General features: G+C 44.8%; 1 protein-coding gene and 1 long non-coding RNA gene across 4 annotated transcripts; one reads left to right on the top strand and one right to left on the bottom strand.

Moving 5' to 3' along the window:
* The first annotated feature begins 165 nt into the window (after positions 1-165).
* On the top strand, positions 166-4,086 carry LOC136713491 (uncharacterized). The gene is made up of 3 exons (XR_010804957.1): positions 166-307; positions 2,414-2,473; positions 3,043-4,086. It is a non-coding gene; the product is annotated as an uncharacterized LOC136713491 (long non-coding RNA).
* arhgef16 (Rho guanine nucleotide exchange factor (GEF) 16) lies at positions 3,838-22,353 on the bottom strand. 3 transcript variants are annotated; one of them, XM_066690594.1, is made up of 15 exons: positions 22,143-22,353; positions 19,940-20,635; positions 17,995-18,046; positions 17,186-17,355; positions 16,107-16,163; positions 15,064-15,224; positions 11,626-11,778; positions 11,254-11,383; positions 11,059-11,133; positions 9,866-9,958; positions 9,449-9,603; positions 6,842-7,033; positions 6,085-6,155; positions 5,602-5,703; positions 3,838-5,424 (listed from the first exon to the last, which is right to left on the bottom strand). In XM_066690594.1, the coding sequence occupies exons 2-15, from the start codon at positions 20,507-20,509 to the stop codon at positions 5,285-5,287; spliced, it is 2,121 nt and encodes a 706-aa protein (XP_066546691.1). In that variant the 5' UTR covers positions 20,510-20,635; positions 22,143-22,353; the 3' UTR covers positions 3,838-5,284. The 3 variants fall into 3 exon arrangements, with proteins under 3 accessions (XP_066546691.1, XP_066546689.1, XP_066546690.1); XM_066690592.1 differs by having other exon boundaries at positions 19,940-20,639; positions 22,154-22,353; XM_066690593.1 differs by having other exon boundaries at positions 22,154-22,353.
* Between the last annotated feature and the right edge of the window lie 292 nt (positions 22,354-22,645).

The raw sequence follows: 22,645 nt of genomic DNA, 5'->3' as shown, positions 1-22,645 counted from the left end.
CCAAGCACTCGCTATCGTGTAGCGCAGGTTTCCGCAGTTCTGCGCAGATCTGCACCATCCCAGCGATCCCATTGGTGGAGCAGAAGGGCGGATATTGCGCAACACGAACGCAGCCAATGACGCGCACGCCTCTTCCTACCTGGCCCCGCCCCTTCCGCTCGGCGCCCTGCAGGTGCAGAAGCGACAGTCGTGGCTCATAATGCTTGTGTTTCAAACTGTTCAGTGGCAGCGGCAGCAAAGCTGTTTTTATTGATAAAACGTGCTTTTATCACCTCACCACGACGAAACCTGGACAACTGCAACCTGGGTAAGTGTCTCCAAAACAGACAAATACTTATTCTGGCCTTTTCAGCAACTTGTGTTTTAATTGCAAACATTGTAATACATTATTTAAATAATATTAATGATTAACTTTAATAGTCATAATGTATACATATGTGCTACAATTTGTTAAGCTAATAGTAGCACTAAGGTACAGTGGTGCTACAGTAGTTTCAAGCTGGGGGACTATAAGTATTTGTGAAACTGGGAATTGACACCAAACTGGTGTCCCTGTTGGTTCCATTTGCTCTAATGAGAGAGATTATCTTTCCAAGGCTTGATGATGTTAAAATGAAGTTCCCAGAATAATTGTAGGTCCTATTGATAGTAGAAAGGGTCCCCATCTAAAGTAAAATAGTGTTATACTGGGGAACTAGTTATGGCACTGGAAATATACACCCAAACTGGTGTCCCCTCTGCCTCAGTTTTGTGTCTTAAATTGCTTTGGGGTATAGCATACCATGAAAGTATGCTGATGACCCCCCAGGCCACGAACGAGATGAAGAGAAGGTTATCATGAAGCTGGAGAGACTACAGCTGTATTGAACTGAATTGTAGGTATTAAAGGGTATTATTTATCCCATGAAATGTCAGCTCCCCCAGATCAGCTCAGCCCTTTTTAAGGTAGTCGTTTTGTGCTGGGGAGCTATTTCTGGAAGTGGAAACATGCACCCAGGATAGTTTACACTATTTGGTTGATTAATAAGACATATTGGCGTTCCTTAGAGGCATACGTTTCAGTAATTTGGACATCAGTAATTCCCTTTCATACACATTTCAGTTCAGTTCTCCTCATCTAGTTTGTGGCCGGGGGGGGGTCTTCTGCATACTTTCAGGGGTATGTTACTTGAAACTACCTTGTAGAGGAAGAGGCAGAGAACCCTCCAATGCAATTTAAGACACAAAATTGTGGCATAGGAGACAACAGTTTGGGTGTATATTTCCAGTGCCATAACTAGTTCCCCAGCATAACACTATTTTACTTTAGAAGCTGACCCTTTCTACTATCAATAGGACCTAACGTGTTTGTGGGGACTTTTTTAAATATTAGAAAGCATCCATTGGAAAGCTAACAACTCAATCTTAGACACCAACTTGTGGCATGGGGTGGACCAGTTTGGCTGTCTATTCCCAGTTCCACAAATTTCTCAACAGCATAAAACTACTGTAGGTTTGATGGGAACCCTTACTGCTACCAATTGGACCTTTCTTTGAAACTTTATAAATTAAGCCTTGGAACGCTAACATCTATCATTAATAATTCAAATAGAACCAACATGGACACCAGTTCCAGAAATAGTTCCCCAGCATTGAACTACTGTAGGTTTGTGATACAATTACTTTTAAATATTCTGTTCAGTTAAACAAAGTATAATTAATTATTAATAATGACTAATATTTAAGTTTAGTAAAAAAACAGAAATATTGTGAAATACTCAGACAAGCATATTGCATTCTAAAATACATACATACATCGCAGGCATTTTCTTTCCCACTACTCCCATGAATAACCCATTTCCTCTCAGACTCATCTGTCAGGGAAGTCACAGTCCACAAAGTGGTACTTGCCTGTTCACTTGGGAAAGGATGAGAATTGAAGCCTATGAACTTGAACTGCCATAGAGCTCATCTGAACCCTTTTGATATTGAATGCACTTATTAGAACGGCTGGCACGGCTCCAAAAGGATGCGTAATGGAGATTTTAATTCCTGTGTAGATATGGGTTGGCTTAATCAATCCCATGAATTAGTTTGCACTGTTTATCATAATATGCTGTCTATTTGCTTATATACAAACCCTATTGTGTGGAAAAGCTCATTGTTTTAGACTGGGTCAGAGGCATAGTTTTTATACTATATGACTATGAGGGGGAAAGAAATGATTTGGGTTTTACAGTCGTGCATAATCAGTTTTAAACCAATCAGTTTTAAACCCATCAGTTAAAGTGGAGTTTTCTAGTTTAGAAGTGGAGTGAATAATATCTAGGGGTTTATTAGCGCAGGTGGTCTATAGGTAATTAATAATGTATTAGCACTTGTCTGGCTGAGTTAATGAATCTCTGATTTTGTTTCTCTTTGTTGTTATTTATAGAGCTGCTCTCAGTGCCTCCTGCTTTGGGAAGATTTTCACTGTTGGCTTCCAGCTGACATGGTAAGGTTTGATTGTTTTAACAGCTCTGACTTTGGAGTGTCAGTAAACCTTTGGCTGGGAATCTTTATTTATTTAAACTAGGTGTTTAAGGGAACTGTATTTAATTGTTTGGTTCCATATCCATTTCCATCAAAAACAAGGTGAATGTTGTTAAATCCCCTGCTAAGAGAAACAAATACACATTTATTCCGTAGTCCATTGGATGATTATGCATTTGTTTCAATAATTATTTATTTTCTCTTATATTTTCCACTTTTTTTAATTTCAATTCAGCCATTCATAGTTCTGGTACATGCTTTCTATTCCTAATTAGATTAGATTATCTGTGTGCTTGATATATCATTTATATTTTGTGTAATGATTTTCATTAACTATTTAATTTCTGATTGGTAAGCCTTATTTGCAATGCATCCGTCCCATTAGGATGGCATATGGGAGAGGATAAGTTAGTGGTGGTATTAGGGTTATATGTAATGGTGGGTTAAGATTTATCCCCTAAAACCAACAACTTATAACTGTTTTTTTTTATGTCTTTATATTCTGGTAAATAGAGTAATTTTCTATTACAGGAATGCAGAGATGAGTGGACATGTTTTGTCACCAGGGTTGGGGGCCGGGGGGGTCCACGAACTGAATTGACCACAGACGTTTACTGGTCTTCTTTATTGCAGAATGACAGGTCCTTCGGAACAGAGGAAAATGCATTGGTAACCTTTCCCTGAACTGTGAAATGTTAAGTATAGCCTCATCCTTTTCTTGAGTCCCTGGTTATTGAAGGACAACAGCTACCACGTAGGATGAGCTATGTTGGCTGCCCGATGGAAATCTCTGCTCCTGTCCTCTTTGCTTTCCTTTTGAAATGCAATTGTAAATATTTCATTGAGGATTCAGCTTTTTATGTATGTATTTGCTTGGGCTACAAGACCAGTGTGAGCAGACGGGTGCGTTAGGAGGAGGCAGAAGGTGATGAGAAATTCACAGTGTGGGTATGCATGAGGATGAGGATATATTAATACAGAATTTAGATACTTAAATGCTAATAATGTAACATACATATTCATGAGAAGGTCTAGGTAGTGTAGGTTTTCAAGATTTGAATAATTTAGTTCACGTTTGGTATGCCGCTCATAAAGACTATCATGGTTAGGAAAGAAACGGCTGTGGGAATGTGCTGAAGAGCTGATTGTAGAGTATGTCAGTGATGACTATTACAAAGGCACTGATTAGATACAGGGCGCTGGTGTCTTCTTACTTCATCTGGCCCCGCCCACTGACCTGCACCTAACCCTTGCAGGAGGACAGACCACACCCCCTATGCAAATGAGCCACCTGGAAAATCACCCCATTCCACTAGATTAACAATGTATTTTTTAGTTCAACAGTTTTATTCAGAACAACATCTTGACAAAAATACTCTCACATACTTTACACAATGAGACATTTGTGAAATTCCCCTTGAACCCTTTTGCACCAACACAAAAAAATCAGTTTCCTGCCATTTATCCCTTTATATAAAACAAATAACTATTGTAGTAAAGACACTTTGTGGGGATTTCAATATACAAACCCTTAGCTCCAGTTCTGATTATACATATTTCCCCCTAGGATACATTTTAAATAACTGCCATTTTGTGGATTCTAGGAAAAAAACTTAAAACTGGCTTAAAATAAATGGCAGGCTTTGCTTTTTAAAAAATATATACGTGGCATAAACTATTTTATTCTGTACATATTTACACATTAAATGACCAACACACATTTAACATGATATAGAAGTAGTTCCTACACAGACCTGTGGATGATACAAGGTTACAATTTCAAGGCAAGGTTGGGACAAAAACAATCAGTGAAAATACAACGTGTTTTGCCTGAGGGAAGTCGTGGCAATTCAGACGATCCCCGTTAGCCACAGCGCAGTGCGTTTCACGTGTACTACATCACCGCCAGTGGTAGTGCCAATTCTGTCACCAAAGCCTTCCTTCAGCATTGCCGTTTTGAGTACTGCTGTTGCTTTTCAAATGCCAGGGCTTAGGTTTTAATATTTCACAGATCACTACTGCTGTGTCGCAGTTTAAGAAACATCCTTTTGTGCAGAGTGGAAATGCATAACAATACCTTAGTGACCCCGGCGGCGCTATGTTAGTGTCAGTGCCGCCACACTGCCCCCCCATCGTATAGCCCCATCTCGACTCCCCAGCACAGCACAGCTTCACAGACGGTCACACAACGATCAACCACAAGACTCCGGTGTCTCATTATGCATTAAACAAAAAATGTTGATACTGTTTTCTGTACATTCCAGCGCACACAGACACGATCACCTGCAAAGTAGCTGATATTTAAACTTCTATTCAAAAGAAAAATATATCATATCAAAGAGCACACTGGCATTTTCAACATTAAGGACATTGTCCTGTGGATGGCCACCCCTACGCAGTGACGGAGTGGGAAAGCACTGCACTGACCACTGACAGGTCACGCCACCCATAAAGAAAGGCCTTCTGCCTATTCCTGGTCAGATCCATTTGGGCTGAGGGCACATATGTATTGATTACATTTCTTAGTAGACGCCCTTATTCAGGGTGACTTACAAATGTTACAATATATCATTATTTTTTTACATACAATTACCCATTTATACAGCTGGGTTTTTACTGGAGCTTTCTTGCTCAAGGGTACGACAGCAGTGCCCCCCACCTGGGATTGAAGCCACGACCGCCACTCCGGACTGCTGCTCAATTACAGTACCGGGTCACACTGTGCAGGCTGACTGCTGCCCCAGGACATCGGGGCCGGTCCGGGCCGGGCCTCTCACACGTTGGTTTCTTTGCGCAGTCTCTCCATGCGCCGCACGTTCTGCTCCACAGCCACGCGGTTGGTGATCTCGCTGGCACAGCCGGCAGGGAACCACCCACTCTGACCATCCCGCAGCCTCTCGCCAAAGTACCAGCCTGCCAGCACATGGAAGCAGAGAGAGAGAGAGAGTGAGAATACACCGTCTACTCCAGTTGCCACCATTTCCTCCCCAAATCCCACTGCCACCCTACCTAATCTTTTCTCCCTTTTCCTGTTTTCAACCCCCTCTTCTCCTGCCCCCTGTACTCTTCCCACCCCCGCCCCGCTCTCACCATCCTCTTTCTGCATGACGATCACCACGTCGGCCTGCTGTAGTCCCAGCTCGTCCGGCTCCTTGGGCATGTAGGCCTTAGTCACTTCGTACTGGGACAGGTCTGAAACACACACACACACACCGCAGTTTAGCAATCCGACGGCTGCAGCCCTTTTGCCAAGACTAACAGAGCAGTGCAACATGACCACAACTCCATTGCCGAAGGTAAAGATAACTTCACACCCAAGTATTTGTTACAAGAGTAATCCTGCAGTTTATAATAATGGTAATAACATGCTAGATATCAACTGGTATGACTGTGACATCCACTATCATATATTACAGTCATCGTTGGTAATATATCATTGACTAGAAGTACTGAACCCTAATCTTCCACGAAGGCTTTAATTAACAATATTAACAGTCTCAGCACTGTCATATGTAATATACTACAGTTGTCATATAATTATGGGTTTGCGAGAAAAAGTTTAATAAATAATACCTTCTTTATTAATGTTATTTTTCGTCTGCTTGTGTTGGCTCAGTGCAGTCACCCAGCGAGCGCGGTCAATCCTGACAGAGACAGAGGGACATGTCAAAGAGCCCCTCCTTAGTGGCATAGTTTCTAAATACACTGATATTCCAGGGAATCTGTTGTGTATCCTTTATTCCATTTAAGTATTTTGTTAAATTAGACCTAAATACACATATCAAACTGGTGAGGACTGCCACCACCAGAGGGAGCCAAAATCAAACCGCATGGCTCATTTGCATGCAGGCCATTTTCTATCACTCTGAACTGGGAGCTGTAATATTCAATTGAAGGGCTTCTATGATCCAAGCATTTACATCATTCTAAACAAGATGCTACCGATCACCCGGGGCTTTGAAATCAAGGACACCTTTGCGGTGGCCAGAAGAAGCAGGTTATACTGGTTATATCGTGCACTGATAACACTGTACAGTCATATGAAGTACAATCTAGGGCACTTACACCGACTGATCCTTTTGTTTGTTTGTGTGTGTCAGCGGTGATATGTGACAGATAGCCACACCTACACACACCAGCTGGGGGACCTGCTTATCACATGGCAGATAAAACAAACCTCTGACTACATGCCGATGTCTGCGGTTGGCTAAAGGTTCAGGGGGTGGCAGTGCTGAGGGAATGACAGAGCGCTGACACAGGCACGCCCACTTAACCTCGTTGCTTTTGATGACGAGAAGTGAGAGAGAGAGACAGAGGCGGGGGAACTGACTGGGATTCGGAGGCCAGGATGAACTGATCTTGGCGGCCGTCGCTAGTCCTCTTCAGCAGCACCTTCAGCAGGTACGGGCTGGAGCCGCCCATCGGTTTGGTCGGGGGGGACATCTGGCCCTCGTTCTTCTCCAGCACCTCCACGTCCACGTGCGGCAGTCTGGCGTACTCCATCACCACGTAGCTCTCCTCGCTGCGCAGAGACGGGTGCACAGTCACCCGGTATGAAATTGTGGAGTGTTGTATGATGAACAAAACCACATACAATTCAGATCCTTGAGGACCAGTTTTAAGGACTTGTTATGTAACTACACGGCTATAAAGCTGAATTAATTAATATTAAATCATCCACCTAAAAATTAGAATCCCCCAACCACAGGATCTTCAGAAGTTTGAACGACACTGCGATCAGACCCTCCCCTCCTTAGAGAAAGTGACATTATTGCTGCTGAGATGATACACAGAAATATGTAAGCCTGCTCCAATGGAAAAGGAAGGTGTATTGTGTTTTAAAGCCCAGATAACGGGCAACCTGGACCGAAAAATGTTGTGAGTGCATCCACTGGAATAATATACGCCTTAGAGGAACAACAACACCGAAATCAGATCTCCCTGTTCCGGCCTTTAAACACAGAGAAGACACGGCCGACTTTTCAACAGATCAGCAAGAACTTCACGCGTCCCTAAACAAGCGCGCTGTAAAAGCAATCGCTGTAATGTAGGAACGTCAGTCACGGCGGCTCTTTGACGCTCTCTGTGCTGACAGTGAAGGGCTCCACTCGCTCCCTGCTCACTTGTTACTCCGCTCATGCTTCTTGTCATGTCCTCAGCACACGGCCTGGAATGCGGGGTCACGACCTCTCATGGCGGGCCGGGGATTGTAAACAAAACGAGAACACAAGCTCCCAATGCGCGGAGCAGTGCTGTTGAGGAGGCTGCGCTGGGAGGAGGGAAATTAATTTCAAACGCCCTCAAAAACAACAAGCAAAAAGGCAGAATAACATTTCTCTTCAGAAAGATGTATAGTAAAAAAGAATAATACAAAAATGGTTAGAGTGAGAAGAAAAGCTATAGATTAAAACTAGTGATAGCATCTTAGAGAGGCCTTCATCTACCATCCAGGGGATCGATATATACAGCTCTGGGAAATAATTAAGAGATCAATGTTAAGTGGTCTCAATATATATATATACACACACACACACACACACACACAGATGGGTGACAAATTAAAGGAAAAACCTGAATAAATGAGTGAAGGAACATAACGAATGCAGATGCCTCCAAACAGGTGTACTGCATGATACAATTAAGCAATTAACACCCTATCCTGCTCTGTGGCGTGTATACAAATGCTGAGCAGCCCAGTTGACCTCGATTTTGCATCAAGATGGCAAGAGGAAAGGATCTCAGTGACTTTGAAAGAGGGGTCATTATTGGGGCACGGATGGCAGGAGCTTCAGTCACACAGACGCTCGACTGGCTCGTGTTCTGGACAAGTGGGCGAGTGCATGTGTGGGACACCAAGAGAACAGTACAAGCCTGACTGCTGGACCCCTACAGTGAGGGGGTCCGGAGGCTCTGTTGTGCTGTGGGGGGCATTTTCCTGACATGGTTTGGTTCCACTTGTCCCCTTAGAGGGAAGGGTCACTGCAAATCATGACAGAGTTATTCTGAGTGATCACCTTTATCCTGTGGTGACACATTTCTATCCTGTTGAGAGTGATCTCTTCCAGGATGACAATGCCCCCATCCACAGGGCACGAGGGTCACTGAATGGTTTGATGAGTATGAAATTTATGTGAATCATATGCTGTGGCCTTCACAGTCACCAGATCTCAACCCAGTTGAACACCTATGGGAGATTGTGGACCGACGTGTTAGACAGCGCTCTCCACCACCATCATCAACACAACAAATTAGGGAATATCTTTGGAAGAATGGTGTTCATCCTTCCAGTAGAGTCCAGAGACTCGTACAATCTGTGCCAAGAGCATTGAAGCTGTTCTGGTGGCTCGTGGTGCCCAACACCTCACTGAGACACTTTATGTTGGTTTTCCTTTTATTTGTCACTTGTGTCCATGTATAACGCTTTTGAAAATGTCTATTTCCATTTGGAACTGGTTGTGCAGTTGACAGCTGTTGTGGAGAATAGAGAGCCGCTTCAGCACACAATGACCTTACATGCCTTGTACTCAATGTCCTGTCCAAGCCTGCCGAAACACACTGGGACTATTTAGTTTAAGTCTAGAACCGTTCCGTTACAATACAATGTGAAATTGTATGGCGCTCCAGCCCTGCCCTCATCATGAATACTCTATTTAAACAGTTCCCTATCTGTACTGGGGTGGGTTCTGTGATTCACATCCACACAACATCGTTAATATGAAAATGGAAATTGCAAAATTCCATCTTATTTTAAGCACTTCCTCATTACAGCGATCTCCACAGCAACAGTACCCATCTGACTTTTTCATTCATGAGAGCCTCATCCATCAGAGACAAACACATGAATGCGTAACAATGAATCCAGTGCGCACAACCACGCAATTTCCCCGACGTGGCTCTACCTAATAACATGCAGGATAACCACGGACCGGGCACTGACCTCTTCTTCCTGGTGATGATGAGGACGTCGTTGAAGAGGAACAGGTAGTAGCTCTTGTTGCTGAACGCTTTCCTGAAGATGCTGGGCTCCTCGGTGCAGACGGCCAGCTCTCCGCGCTTCAGCAGCCAGCGCGAGGCCGAGATGAGAGGAAAGGGCTGGGGGGGGACAGAGCAGGGTGAGCTGGGATAGCAGAGACTGAAGGGGCCTGAAGGAGACTCGACTTGCTGAATGGGAATACCGCTGTGGAATTTGATTTGATGACTTCCACAGTCGGTTAACAAAAAAAAAAAAATACATATCCCCACTTCAAAACACTACTGGTGGCCGCTAGCAGTACTGTATGCTGATGTATGTTAAGGCAACACACTTATTTTTCAGGGCCGATTCTATTTCTGCACCTGGATATCAATAGAATACCTTAATCTTGCCAAACTCCATCTGATTCTGTATGGTGTACATCTGTTCTGTTCTCTCCATCCTTTTGGCTCCGTCATTGCACTTTTTTACCAGCTAAAACACAAACACAATGACAGCACGACTGCAGTCAGCACAACACTGGAATGGAAGCACAAACTCGGAGGTTAACCTGGACCAAAAGGCAGCCTGTGTATACCGGACATTTGTGGATGTATATTTTGGCATTTTAGAACTCGTCAGCAGCACATGTTGAATGTGGTTTCTCTGTGGTTTTATATTACCCGAAGTAATTGTACTTTTTCCCTCAAACGTGTTTTGCATTAAAAATTGACAGATTGATTTCCAAAAGAGAAATTAAGCTAATCCAAACAGCTGTATCAAATACAAAAAACAACCTATTCCCTTTAACCCAGATGTGGAGAGAAAGTTGAAGTGGAATGCCTGCTTCCATATGGGTTGCATTACTAACGGCATGTGATAGAAAAAGAGCTTTTGAGTGGAAAAGTATCAGAGATTATCAAAGTAAAGCAAAAGCAATACTTAACCCCGACTGGCAATGAATGCACTTTGTCTCTCCCTGTCAGCTTTTAAATATTTGTTTAAACTGAAAGCCTTGTGGTTACACAATGACTATAAGGAGAGGAAGAACAAACAGAAATGGGAGGGCGGCGCACTCTGCACCCCCTCGATCCACTGAAAAGATTGATGCATTGTGCGATTACATTAGTGTTTGCAATATGCTTCCATACAACGAATGTTTTGAATTTAAACTGGGAAGAATTGTGTGTGTTGCTGTGTTATGGCCCGACGTCCCACCCCTTGTGCCCTGTGTGTTCCCTTTGTGAAAACTATAATATACATCATATTGTTGTTATTTCTAGATAAGATTTAACTGTACTTAGATTTAATTAGAAGTCCTGTGTACTGGCTCTGTTCTAGAACACAGAGATCATGCGTCTATCTGTTTCCGTCTTTCGGGTTTCAGTTGAACAGAACGAGTCTCAGCTGTTGATTCAGCTATGCAGGTATTCTCCGTCACTGCCATTCGAGTCCCGTAGCATTCAATAATTAGCATTTGTGAAGTATTGGACAAAGAAACGAGGGTGGTCCACAACGTTGGATGTCAGTGCCACCCTAACCTCGGTGACTGGAGGAGCGGTCTGCTGATCGAATGCGGACCCCCGGGACAGTACCTTGCTGATGTCTTTGAGGGCCCACACCGCGGCGCTGTACTCCACCGTCTCCGGGGGCGTCTTCTGACAGATGGTCTGCGGGGAGAGAGAGAGCGGCACGTCAAGCCTCACAGATTACAGCACTCGGGAAATCACGAGAAGGCCCGGGCAGAACCCTGTTGTGTGTGGTGAGCCGGGTCTAGAAGAGATGCTTACGTCCATCAGCAAGGGCAGACGGGTGACTCTCTGCATGGGCAGGATGAGGAAGGAGATCATGGGCAGCCCCCCGCACTCCTCGCTGATCTCAATCTTCTTCAGGACCTCTTTGAACGCAGTGTTGGTGGACCTGAATCACAGCCACAGGAGGAGATGGGTGACAAATATATCAATTTTAATAGCACTGATCTGTCTAACTCAATTAAAAACATCTCTACTTGTGTTACAAATCAGTCTTGGGAAAATAGTTTCTGAAGTCGTCGTTGGAGGCCTCTGCTGCAAAGGCATTAAACTCTTCACTGTTTTCTCTCTGTGGCTGAATCACTGCCCAAGTTATTTAATTTATTTAGATTACCACCCCGTTCTACTCACAGCAGCTTCTGCAGGGTGCGCTGCTGGTACATCTCGTTGGAGCAGTAAACGATGTACGGGTTGAAGTAGTTGGCAGCGTAGTTCTGCACAATGTCACTGATGTTTCGGATCAAAGGGTTGTCCCGGTGGCGCATCTCCAGATCCTCAAAGAACCTGCAAAAAGATGCAGGTTTAGGAATCTGTGCGGATCCCGAGGGAGACCAGGGGAGACTACAACACTCCTACCCAGCCAGGACTTCACCAGCACTTACAAAGGGTCCACCGTGCGCAATGTGTGTTTGTAGAGATCTGAACTGAAACTACCTTGACTACTGTGTCAAACCTTTATAAAGTGCATCAAGATCATAAAAATGTCATGACCTGATTTAAATTGGAAATCCAAGCCAGTAAAGTCCCCTGCTTCTTCAAACAATCACTTCAGAGTACAAGAAAGATGTTGACCTGAGCTCTGAGCCTTTTAATCTTCTGTGATGAACGTAAAACTCGTGGTGCAGAACTTGAAACAGCCCCAGTGTTTCAGGATATAAATGGACACACATGTTGCGCAAGAGATTTCTTCTAAGCTGGAACTGGTACTGTGATTAATATCCGTAATTTTTTTGTTTGTTTCTTGTGTGGAATTCAATAAAGATCCTCAAACATATATATTAATTGTCCAGATATATATAAAAAAGTATGGTTAGAGCTATATTGTACACCAATTAATATGGAATTAGTAGGTTAAGAGACTTGGCAGTTTTTCACTAACATACAATGTATTACATGGGTAACTACATTACTATATACAAATCATGCCTACATTACAATCAATAACGAACATCGAATAAAAAGCATAATCATACAGTATTAGAAGTGCACTCAAAAGTCATGTTTGTCGTGTAGTGCAAGGTTTCAGTTTCCAAACAAGTGATCAATGCAGACCAGTCATTTCTCATGTCAGTCCAGTTCTCTTCCCTCTGTTCATTAGGGAAATTCAGACGACATCTACTCTGCTGTCACACAGCTTCCAATCTAACAGGCTGGGGAAAACCTTGATCTGCAGGGTGAGACTCAGCCCACCGCGGCTCACAATAACGCAGTCACCGCAGGACCATAGTACACAGTGGCGTCAGCTATAGAAACCCTCCCGCCGTTATACAACAACCTGGCGGGCGGCCTTGTGTCTTCATTTCCTGTTCTGCTGGCGTTCAGCGGGGAATGGGATCTGCCCCGTCTGCAACAACGGCTTCAATTAAGACGACAGTAACAACTGAGAATGTATCATCTGATCAAGAGCACAGGCTGGCCCGATAAAGAAGGAATTATATGAATGAGCAAAAACAGAACTGGTACCGGTAAGTCAGTAGGTAACAACGAACAAACACCTGACGTCAGCCTGCAGACCAGTGTCAATTTAACTGGACCGGACGGATGCCGAGCAATTCTGGCCTTGTCTGCACTACAGATTGTGCATATTGTTCGTCATGGGCAAAGGCCAGGCTGAAATAGGGATTGTTTGTTTGGAGAAAAAGCGAAACAAAGTCATGCATGGGACAAGGAAGAGAATGCGTGAGGGTGCGGCTCTCCTACAGCCAAGGGTAGTTTCATATTCGATATAAATCGGCACACCTTCAAAGTGGCCCTTAACACTGCCAGACAAATAAAGACAAGCCCGTTGATTATAAAGCAGGTTTTCCCATAAAATGGTGGAATGTCTAAGGGAGATTAAGAGAAGCAAAGTCCAGTTGGACCATTTCTGAAAACCAACAAAACAACTATTCCCAATTTAAAAAAAAGAAAGAGAAAAAGCTCCTCCTAGGGATTTGAATGCCAGGTGTTGTCAAAAACTGATTTGCTACACTGTTAGTAGGACTAGGGGGCATAGGAGTTCTAGCCCGGACCGTCGGTTTCCCCTGCTGGGCGTGGCATGAGAGTAGAGGGTGCGCCTCTTTGGCAGGGATTTGATTTGCGTTTGCTAACTCATAGATAAGCAAATCTTCTTTGTGATTGTTTTTCCGCATTATGAGTAATAGGCATTAACTTGGAGCAACAGGTTAACTTTTACTGCAGATTGTGATTCGTCTTAGTGGGGTAGGTCAGAGGAAGCAGAGTTTTGACCAGAATAAAATACTGGTTTAACTTCATTGACATAATAACTGATGAGTGTCAGAGAACCATCTAATCATATATCTTTAAGCACTTGATCCGACCTGTCTATTGAGCGCAAGTAGCAAAGGCTTAAGACTGGGGGACACTGATCACAGAATAAAGGAAGAATAGGATGACCTCGGGCGGAGGTTGTATTGAATACCTGTGCGTGCACGTCGGCTCGCTTTACGGAGCCTGCCTCTTTTATTCCGGTGGATAATCTGTCCCCTCAGAAGCCAGAAATACCCCAGTTGTAGTCTAAGACTGTCGCCAATAATAAGATAAGGCTTTTCATTATAAAGCCCTTGGGTTCTACATCAGAAGCAAACTTATTTGGGGAAATAAATAAATAAACAAAAAGAACTGTCACTTTGCTTGCTACAAATGAACAAGAATAGAAGACCATGTAAATATCACGCCCTGTGTAATATCAGTGTGAGTAACGGAGCAGGTCTACACAAAACATCGCCATTTCATTTATCACATCAGTTAACTGGATTCTATAAAAGTCTTCCCATTAAATAGTAAACAAGGTTGTATATTGCATTTTGCTGGTGTGTTAATGTTCCATGGCTCACTCAACCATTTCTGTGTGCTTTTCATTGACATTCACGAAAAGTAGTTATTGTTGTCCTCTTTGCAATTGCAGTATTTATCACCACACAACTGGACGCCCAGGAAACTATAGGTTAGATTTGATCTGTAACTCAATCCAGGGTCACAGAGCCAGCGTTACAGCAGGCCTTCCCTATTCCCAGTGAGAGATTAAACAGGCAGGAACACGCACATGTGCGAGATCCGTAACCTGAACCAGATCCTGGCAGCTTGGGAACAAGTTCCGCAAGCGTGTTGGAACACATCCTGGTGCCGCGAGCAATGAAGAAAGTAAACACGGCAGCAGGAACAGGTCTCCCTAGAATCCAAACCTGCCTGAATTACCACAGCCTGGCACTGTCCATACACAAACACTTTTGGTTTGAAAACCACTTTTGGTTTCTCCTTTTGTGGTTGTTTTTTCATGCACAATGTCATGACTCTCGGTTAACACTTTTCAATTCAAGAGGCGGCCATGCTTCGGTTTTCCAAACTGACAGAACTCTGTTGGTGGTTTTCTGCTTAATGCTTAACAGGATTGCAAACCCCCCCTCCCAATAGCAATGCAAGTTAAAGGACTCTCGAAAACAATAAACCTCCCTTAACTACACACAGTTGAGCAACAGCGTGAAGCCTGTCTCCACTAGATGCAGCAGCTCGCCTGAGGGGACAGACGGGAGACGCCTTCTTGCAGGACTCGAGCAAACCAGAACTCACAGCTGGCTGATGGCCTGGATCTCGGAGATGTTGGAGAAGAGGTGGTGGTGCTCTGTGGCCGTCATGGTCTTCCTCAGCTCATGGCTGCCCTTAAACAGACGCACCAGGATGCTCAGGCTGTGTTGGTAGGAGTACTCCGATGTGATGATCTCAAAGATTGCCTGGAGGAGGAATACATGCGTGTGTAAACGTATTTATTTATTGAGGGAGGTAAATCGGTAAGTAGGTAGATAGATTTTAACATCCCTATTATTTCAGTCATTTAAAGTCCCCTTCATTGAATTGATTTCACACACGACTGCGTATTACCCCCGTCCCTGGGCAGAATGACTGAATCCTGCCATATTAAATACACAGCACTGATATAAACGCAGTACACTTCACAGTCAGTTACAGGACGCACACAAACACATTTGTTTAGTGTAGCTTGGCCTTGCATACGAGAAAGAGTCTGCAAAACAGTCACAGTCATGGCTGAGATTTCCAGCAGGGACTGGGAAGTAAGCTGGGAACACAGATTTTAGGACAGTATCCTATTCCAGCAGAGATGAGTCAGATAAAGCCCCACGGCCTCAGAGGGGGGTGTCTGCAGTGTTTGGGAGGGACTGACAGGAAGGTGATGCCTGGATAAGCAGAGGCGGGGGAATGAGACAGGCTGGGGCTCCTTTCAGTTCATACAGGGTGGGCCACCTCCACATTTCCATAACAAAAGAGCACAACTATTATGTTCAGGGATCTCTCAAAACAAGGGCTTTCAGCCTCTTCTCAACAGGCCACATATGGCCATCCCGAGCTGTGAACTGGCAGGTAGCGTTTAACATCCTGACAACAGGATGTGCGTGCCGTACACAGCCTGATCACTGCGTGTGTCCTGCCTAGAGAAACGTGTCTCAGTCCCTCCAGTTGTATCCCTGCCAGTTCACTTCCTTCAGCTGTGCTCCATCTCAAACTTTCACACCGTAAGACCTACTGATATTTACAGGTTACGCTGGCAGTGTGGAGGACAGGGCTCCAGTGTTTAAGGACATTGAGGTCAGTCTCACCTCCTGTCGTTTCCGCTCCTCGGCCGTGATCATCTGCAGGATGCCTTGCTCCTGGACCTGCAAGACCAGTTTCAGGTGTTTTATTACAGTCACAGAAATGTAGAATTAAAGTACTGAGCCACAGACTCGACTCTGAATGATTCACAGCATTATTAATAAGTACACAGCTGAGTTTACATATCTCGTGTGTTCTCGGATTTCCATACAGTTTATAACGTTCATTGTAAAGAAGAGTCTTGATTTGCTCTTCCTGTACAGGTATTTGAACCTTTTATCAGTGTAATCATTTTTCATGTCAGTGTTAATTATTCAATTCCATGTAGCAACAGATTTAAATGAACAGTTTACTAGAAAATGACCCTGTGGTTTTGTTCATGGAAACGTAGAGTCAGCCTATACTCCTAAATGTTTCATTTCCACTAATTCCACAAAAAGTAGTAACTCAGGTTGGTCTTGTTTATTTATGTCCCTGATCACATGACTTCTCTCAGGGTACTACTCACCGCTAGCAAAGAGAGTCTGCTTACACAGGGTTGCAGATGTGGAGGATTATAATATTTGCATAGAAACATTTGCTACTGGAATTATATAAATGCTGGAATATACCCCCTTTTCTTATTACAGGTACAAACTTAGCAAAACACAACTATGAACACAGTAAAGAACATGGCAAACATATGAAGACTTGGCTAAAGCTGTACCCAGGCATAACCCTGCACCTTATTCAACTTAAAGACTACTGTCTAAAGCCAGTCCATTGTGAGCCGAGCAAGAGCTTCACACGTTTTAGAAACACTATATCACCAATTATATCTTTTCAAAACCAAACAAATAAAACACCATTAAAGTGAGCACACACAAAACGGGGACTAGCGGATTTCTGGAATAAATTCCTAGGAATGTGAACAGCTCACTCCGAAAGTACAACAACACAAAACTGACTCCAGTCACTGCCCTGCCATTATTATAACACTGCCATCCCATCTCCTATACGGTCTTCCCCACCCCACCCCCACATTTAGCACAATCACAAGTCACGGCATTCCCCCACACACCCGCTCCCTCTCTCCCTCTCTGACCTGTGGCAGCTGGCTCCAGGAGAGGTGGGCCGGCCGGTAGTTCTTCACCACGATGCCGCGGTCCGGCTCGGGGTGCTCCACTTGGACGAAGTCGTCCAGCAGCTCGTCGTCCGTGTCCTGGTTGTTGGCGTGCAGGCCGCGCTCCCGGATCTCCTGGTACAGCCGGGGCTCTGTGGACAGGATGCGGGTCAGAAAGGAGCCGAGGAAGGTGTCCGAGACGGAGAGCTCCTCCCCCCTGAAGTCCAGGGACAGCTGCAGGGAGCTGGTGGCCACGGAGAGGCGCCGCCAAACCCAGCCGATGGGGGAAGCCTCCTCCATAGGGTCCCAGGGTGTCTCCTTCTCTCTCCCAGGGAGCACCAGCGCTCTACTCGCAGGGCGATGACGCTTCACTGCCACATCTGACACCTCCTCTCCAGAACCAGTTTCCCATTCAAATCAGCCACCCAGGCACACAGCACAGCACAGCAGGCAGTTCCACTACCAACAGTGACTAAAATATCGCATTAAAATAAATCTATAATTATATAACTACTAAAATAAACACATTCAGTTTTTGATCTTGCTAAATTGTCTGAGACCGGCTCTGAGTCACTCACATACAGCTGCAACTCAAGAAGCCCTTTAAAATACTTCCTCTCTCTCATTTAGATGACCAAGATGTTCTTTTAAATTATTCTAAAATATGTAGAGCAGTCACAAAGAAACTGTCTGGGTGAATAATCCTGATCCTGCCGTTTCTGTGTCTCAACTGATCTGACTTCTCTGACAGCCCACACGTCAGATGACCCAGAGGGAAATAAAACACGTACCATCCTTGAAGGAACCCCCGTGTTTTGCGTTCCTCTTCCTCCCAAAGCTTTTCTGCATAAATGACAAGAACAACACCAGTTTACCCGTCAGGAATAATAAGGGCGCCATGCTGCCGAGACAAATGGAGCCGGTACAATTCGTCTACATATCATAGCTCTTCCTTTTAGTGAATTAATGTATTGATGGGGGTTATTTATGTTGATTGCTTTTTAAATCTCTCTCCTTTAACCGCCGAGCAGCTGGCTGCCTCTCTGTTCAGACTTTCGAGGGAACCGCTTGCCAGCAGGCATGCGAAAGAGCAAAAAAGGAGAAAAATAAGGGAAGGAAGCCGCTGGTGGAAATATAAAAGCATCACAGAACGGTCATGCTCTTCAATGCAGATACGGCAACGGTGACTGTCCACAAAGTCTGACAACATCCTAGGAGCAGTTTAAAGAACTGGGCTTTCCCGGGGCCTAGGGTTGAGCAATATAGCGGTTTAATAGTTTTAAGAACAAGAAAAGCAGTGAAATATGATCCCCTTTCAATGGATCACGGGAAGCAGCATCTTCAGTGATGCGGGGGGGTTCAAAACAACACGTACACAGTGAATTAAATTATATGAATGTAGTGGAAGCAAAAGGATGCACATCAATTATTATATATTGTGATATTCACCGTATATCACCTATAATTTATTTTTGAGCCATATCACCTGCTTTTGACCTCCTCACTGTGAACCCTGTCAATCAGTAGCGCTGCGTATTTACTTTCGCTTGTGTGGTCATTGTCAACGTCACTTCTACACAACTGGGTTCATTTGCATACATTCAAGATCGCTATCTCTAAAACTGTGTTGACGCTGAAATTGGCCATAATGCCAAAAACCAACACAATGCATCAGAAAATACAGGACTAGCCTAGAGTTATGGTGACACCTTCGCACTGACACTAGACCAAAAGCCAAATAAAGCAGGGAAGCTAGTGGCTCCTTATCACTAATAAATAAACCCACTGTGAAGTGATCAAGCTGTAACCCGCTGCCTGCACTTTCCTCCACAGTAAAAAGCTTCACTGAACTCATGATGCATTACGGTTTAGTGTGGGTGACAGAGCGACACAATAAGCCTGATCGAGAGTGTGCAACAGGACTGCTCGTTAGTTAAAAAGTTTAGTGTCAAACGAGAGAAAACACGTCTGGAAAACTGATCCTATTGTTCCTCAGCTTCAGTTTGTAATTAGAAACTTTTATTCATACTATAATAGAACTTTTTCAAAGATATTATTGTAGGCTTATGGGTTGATTTCTTCAACAGCTTCCTATCTCGCTTAAGGTGGTATTTTTAGCACAGTCTTTGGAGAGGCGTAACCAGCAACAACATGCCACGACAGATTATGAGGAACCAGTTATTTTTGTGCGTTTCACCCAATGCTTGGTGTCATACTTTTGGCGCGCTGGTCTAAACTGATCAGCTAGTCCATCATCCACCTAGAGGCACTACAGTCGAGAGATCGATTTCAGGGGAAATTAAGCAGTGTGAAATAAAGGTGTTGATCCCACACAGAGGGAGGGAAATGTGTTCTTCGCCTCAAGACAAACAAAAATGATGGGAAAATGTTTTCATATTGTTTTTTCCCCTGTGGAGATTTTTTAAACAAAGGGAATCTTTGATTTGGTGTAGAACTATTGATAAATACTCCTTGCAATTTATTCTGCACCTCAAACTGGTAAAAAGCAAACATTGAAAAAACAACCAAGTAACCAATTAACAATACAAATAAATAAATACATTTTTAAGGCAAATACATTAAACGTGAAATTTAAAATCACTTTCGTGCCTAAACAGGAAAAGGGCTTTATCAGGGGACAGATCTACGCATCCTCCTTAAAACCAGGGGTGTTACCGAGACTGACATTTTCTTCCTAATTATACAAATTGGACAAATGTAATCAGTTTTCCTCACCTTGCCCCGGCCGGGGCTGCGTCCAGGGCTGCGACCGGTGTTGCTGCGTCCAGGATTTCGGGCAGGGCTGGGCTCTCGTTCTTCAGAGACGGGTTTGAGAGTGGAGAGCTGGCTGGAGGTGAGGGAGGTGGGGGAGAGGTTGTCCAGGCTCTTGACGGCCACGCGGTACGACTGGTTCCTGCGGTTCCTGCCGAGGGTGCAGCCCTCCCCGTCGCTGTCGTAGTCGTCCCAGGAACCGTCCGGCGGGGCCGAGGCCCGTTTGTCCACCTGGGGCTCCAGGGACACGGGCAGGGTGACGACGGTGGTGTGGTGGCGGACTTTGCTCCGGCTGGACACTGCCAAGTTCTTGGGGATGATCTGCTGGGTGCCCAGTTTCATGGCAGCCTGACTCTGGGTGCTCAGAACTATTGGCTTCATCTTGGCCGGCTCCTCCTCAGAGGAAGGCTCGGCCACTGACACGGTGACCTGCGGTCCAGAGATGCCCTCGAGTCGCAGCTCCGAGGCAAACTTCTTTTCCAGTAGAAGGGGCGCCTGGTCCCCCAAAGAGCCATCTGACTGTCTGTGTGACATCCTGCTCCCAGCCCTTTTATAGATTCAAACACCCAGAGGTCTCCACTTGCTGTAAACTCATCACCATCTGCCAGGAGCTGGAGCTGGACCCAGACGCTGCTGTTAATGTCATGTGCTGGAACAAAACTGCCTGTGTTCAAGGGGCAAGATAGGAAAAGAAACCACACAGTGTGTGTGAGTGAACGTCAGGGCTTTGCTCATTAACATGCAGTGGTCTAGTACAGCGTCTGCTTTTTTATGACCCTCAACTCAACACACAGGACACGGTCGGCGGTTCCATCCTGCAGGAAGCGCTTTAAAATACGCTGGACAGAAAATAAGGACATTCCCTTCTTACTCGCATGGATTTCAGCACACATGCTTTTAATTGGGATCCAATCCAGACTATTCTCAACAAGAACGATGAGTAACAGGCGGATCAAACCAAATGTCCTTCAAGCTCGTTCAGTATTCAGCACATGTATGCGTGCATGCATGTACATTTACACATCATTTGCTTATTCCTAACTATTCCATGCCCTAAAGACTGGCAGTTGAGTTGTTAGCCTACGCTCGGTCCCCAGTGTCCTATTATTCCACACACGGGGGTTTTCCCACTGGCCTGTTTTATGACAATGGACCTCGTGATTATTACTAACCCACCCTGACCACGGGGCACAGTCACAGCACCCACTGCCCACCCACTGCCCACCCACTGCCCACCCACTCCCTGCTTCTAAACAAACTGCCACTGCCAACCCGCAACACCGCCGACCACATGAACACCAACCCAAACAGGGAAGCGAAATAGGAAGCGGTTTGGGCAGAGAGTTACAATGTGTCTGATGACGTTTTACAATCTTTCATCGCTTAATTGAGTTGAAAATATCCCATGCGACTGCGAAAGGGACAGATGATGAGCATTTGCTGAATGTATGCTGGCATTTATGTACAGGTTGCAACTAAAACATGTTGTGTATTCGTATCCATTGATCTACGTATTTGCATGAACTACTTGACGGGTAACAATGTGTAGTTAAAACATGCATTTTGTATTTAGGATCATCAACAGATGCCATTAAAAAACGCATTAAAATACTGTACAGACCACAGACGTTTCCATTTTTCTGTACTTGTTGTTTTGCTTCGGATGATACCTTGTTAACTAACATGCTTTCCAGCAAATAGCGACACACAAAGCAGGTGTCAACCAACCCTGCCCATGCACAGACACGGCCCCAGCTGACGAGACTTTTGTGGCACAATGAGTTCAATTAAATCCCGTCCACGCCTGCTTTTATTTTGCCACCGCGCTAATCCAACATGAAACTGAGGTCGCGATCAGCGCAGATTTGCGCAGATCTGCAGAAATGCACCGATGCCATTGGTGCAGCAGCGCAGACCCGCGCAGAATCGCTGCCTGAACTTCTCCCACGCAGCCCCCCTGCCAAATAAAGAATGCAACACGACAACCAGAAATGAAGTACTTCGAGGTTTAGGGTCTACCAAGTTAAACACACATAGCAAGCGATTTTAGTGTGTTGTGGATAGTGGGGGCGCAAACACATCTGGAAGCAGATCAACCGAAATCTAAAGTTTCGTGGGACAGTAATCCGCGCACACTGTACTCACACTGTACTCACACTGTACTCACACTGTACTCACCGCTGCCTGCGTGCTTTACTCCTGTTCGTGCGCATGTATGGATGCAGTTTGTGCTTCTCTCTCCTGATCCCAGTGTTTTCCTCTCCGGGCGGCTCCTCACACCGACTGCAGCTGCTCGTCCACTTCCTGGCTGCGCTGCGGGCCGCGCCGTGACGCGCTCAGGTGTGCGGGACTGGGCCGCTCCCGCACAGAGTCCCGCACAGAGTCCCGCCAGCAGCAGACAGCCCTGCGCCTCATATTGTGCAAATAAAAACAGATTCATATTTAGAGCCAAAGCATCTGCAATGATACACAGTCGATTGCATAAGTATTTATCCATCCCGCAATAACTTTTGAACATTTTATAGTGTTACAGTCTGGAATAAAAATGGGTTTGGGATTTTGTCACTGACCTGCATAAAGTATTACATAATGTTGATGTTGGGGAAATAGTAATTTGAATTAACTGAAAATAAAAAAACCGATGTCTTGATTGCAGAAGTATTCACCCCC

Source organism: Amia ocellicauda, chromosome 18 (assembly GCF_036373705.1).
Source record: "Amia ocellicauda isolate fAmiCal2 chromosome 18, fAmiCal2.hap1, whole genome shotgun sequence".
NCBI classification, from domain to species: Eukaryota; Metazoa; Chordata; class Actinopteri; order Amiiformes; family Amiidae; genus Amia; species Amia ocellicauda.
Note: the sequence above shows the minus strand (reverse complement) of the source record. Positions and strands in the feature narration are given on the sequence as shown.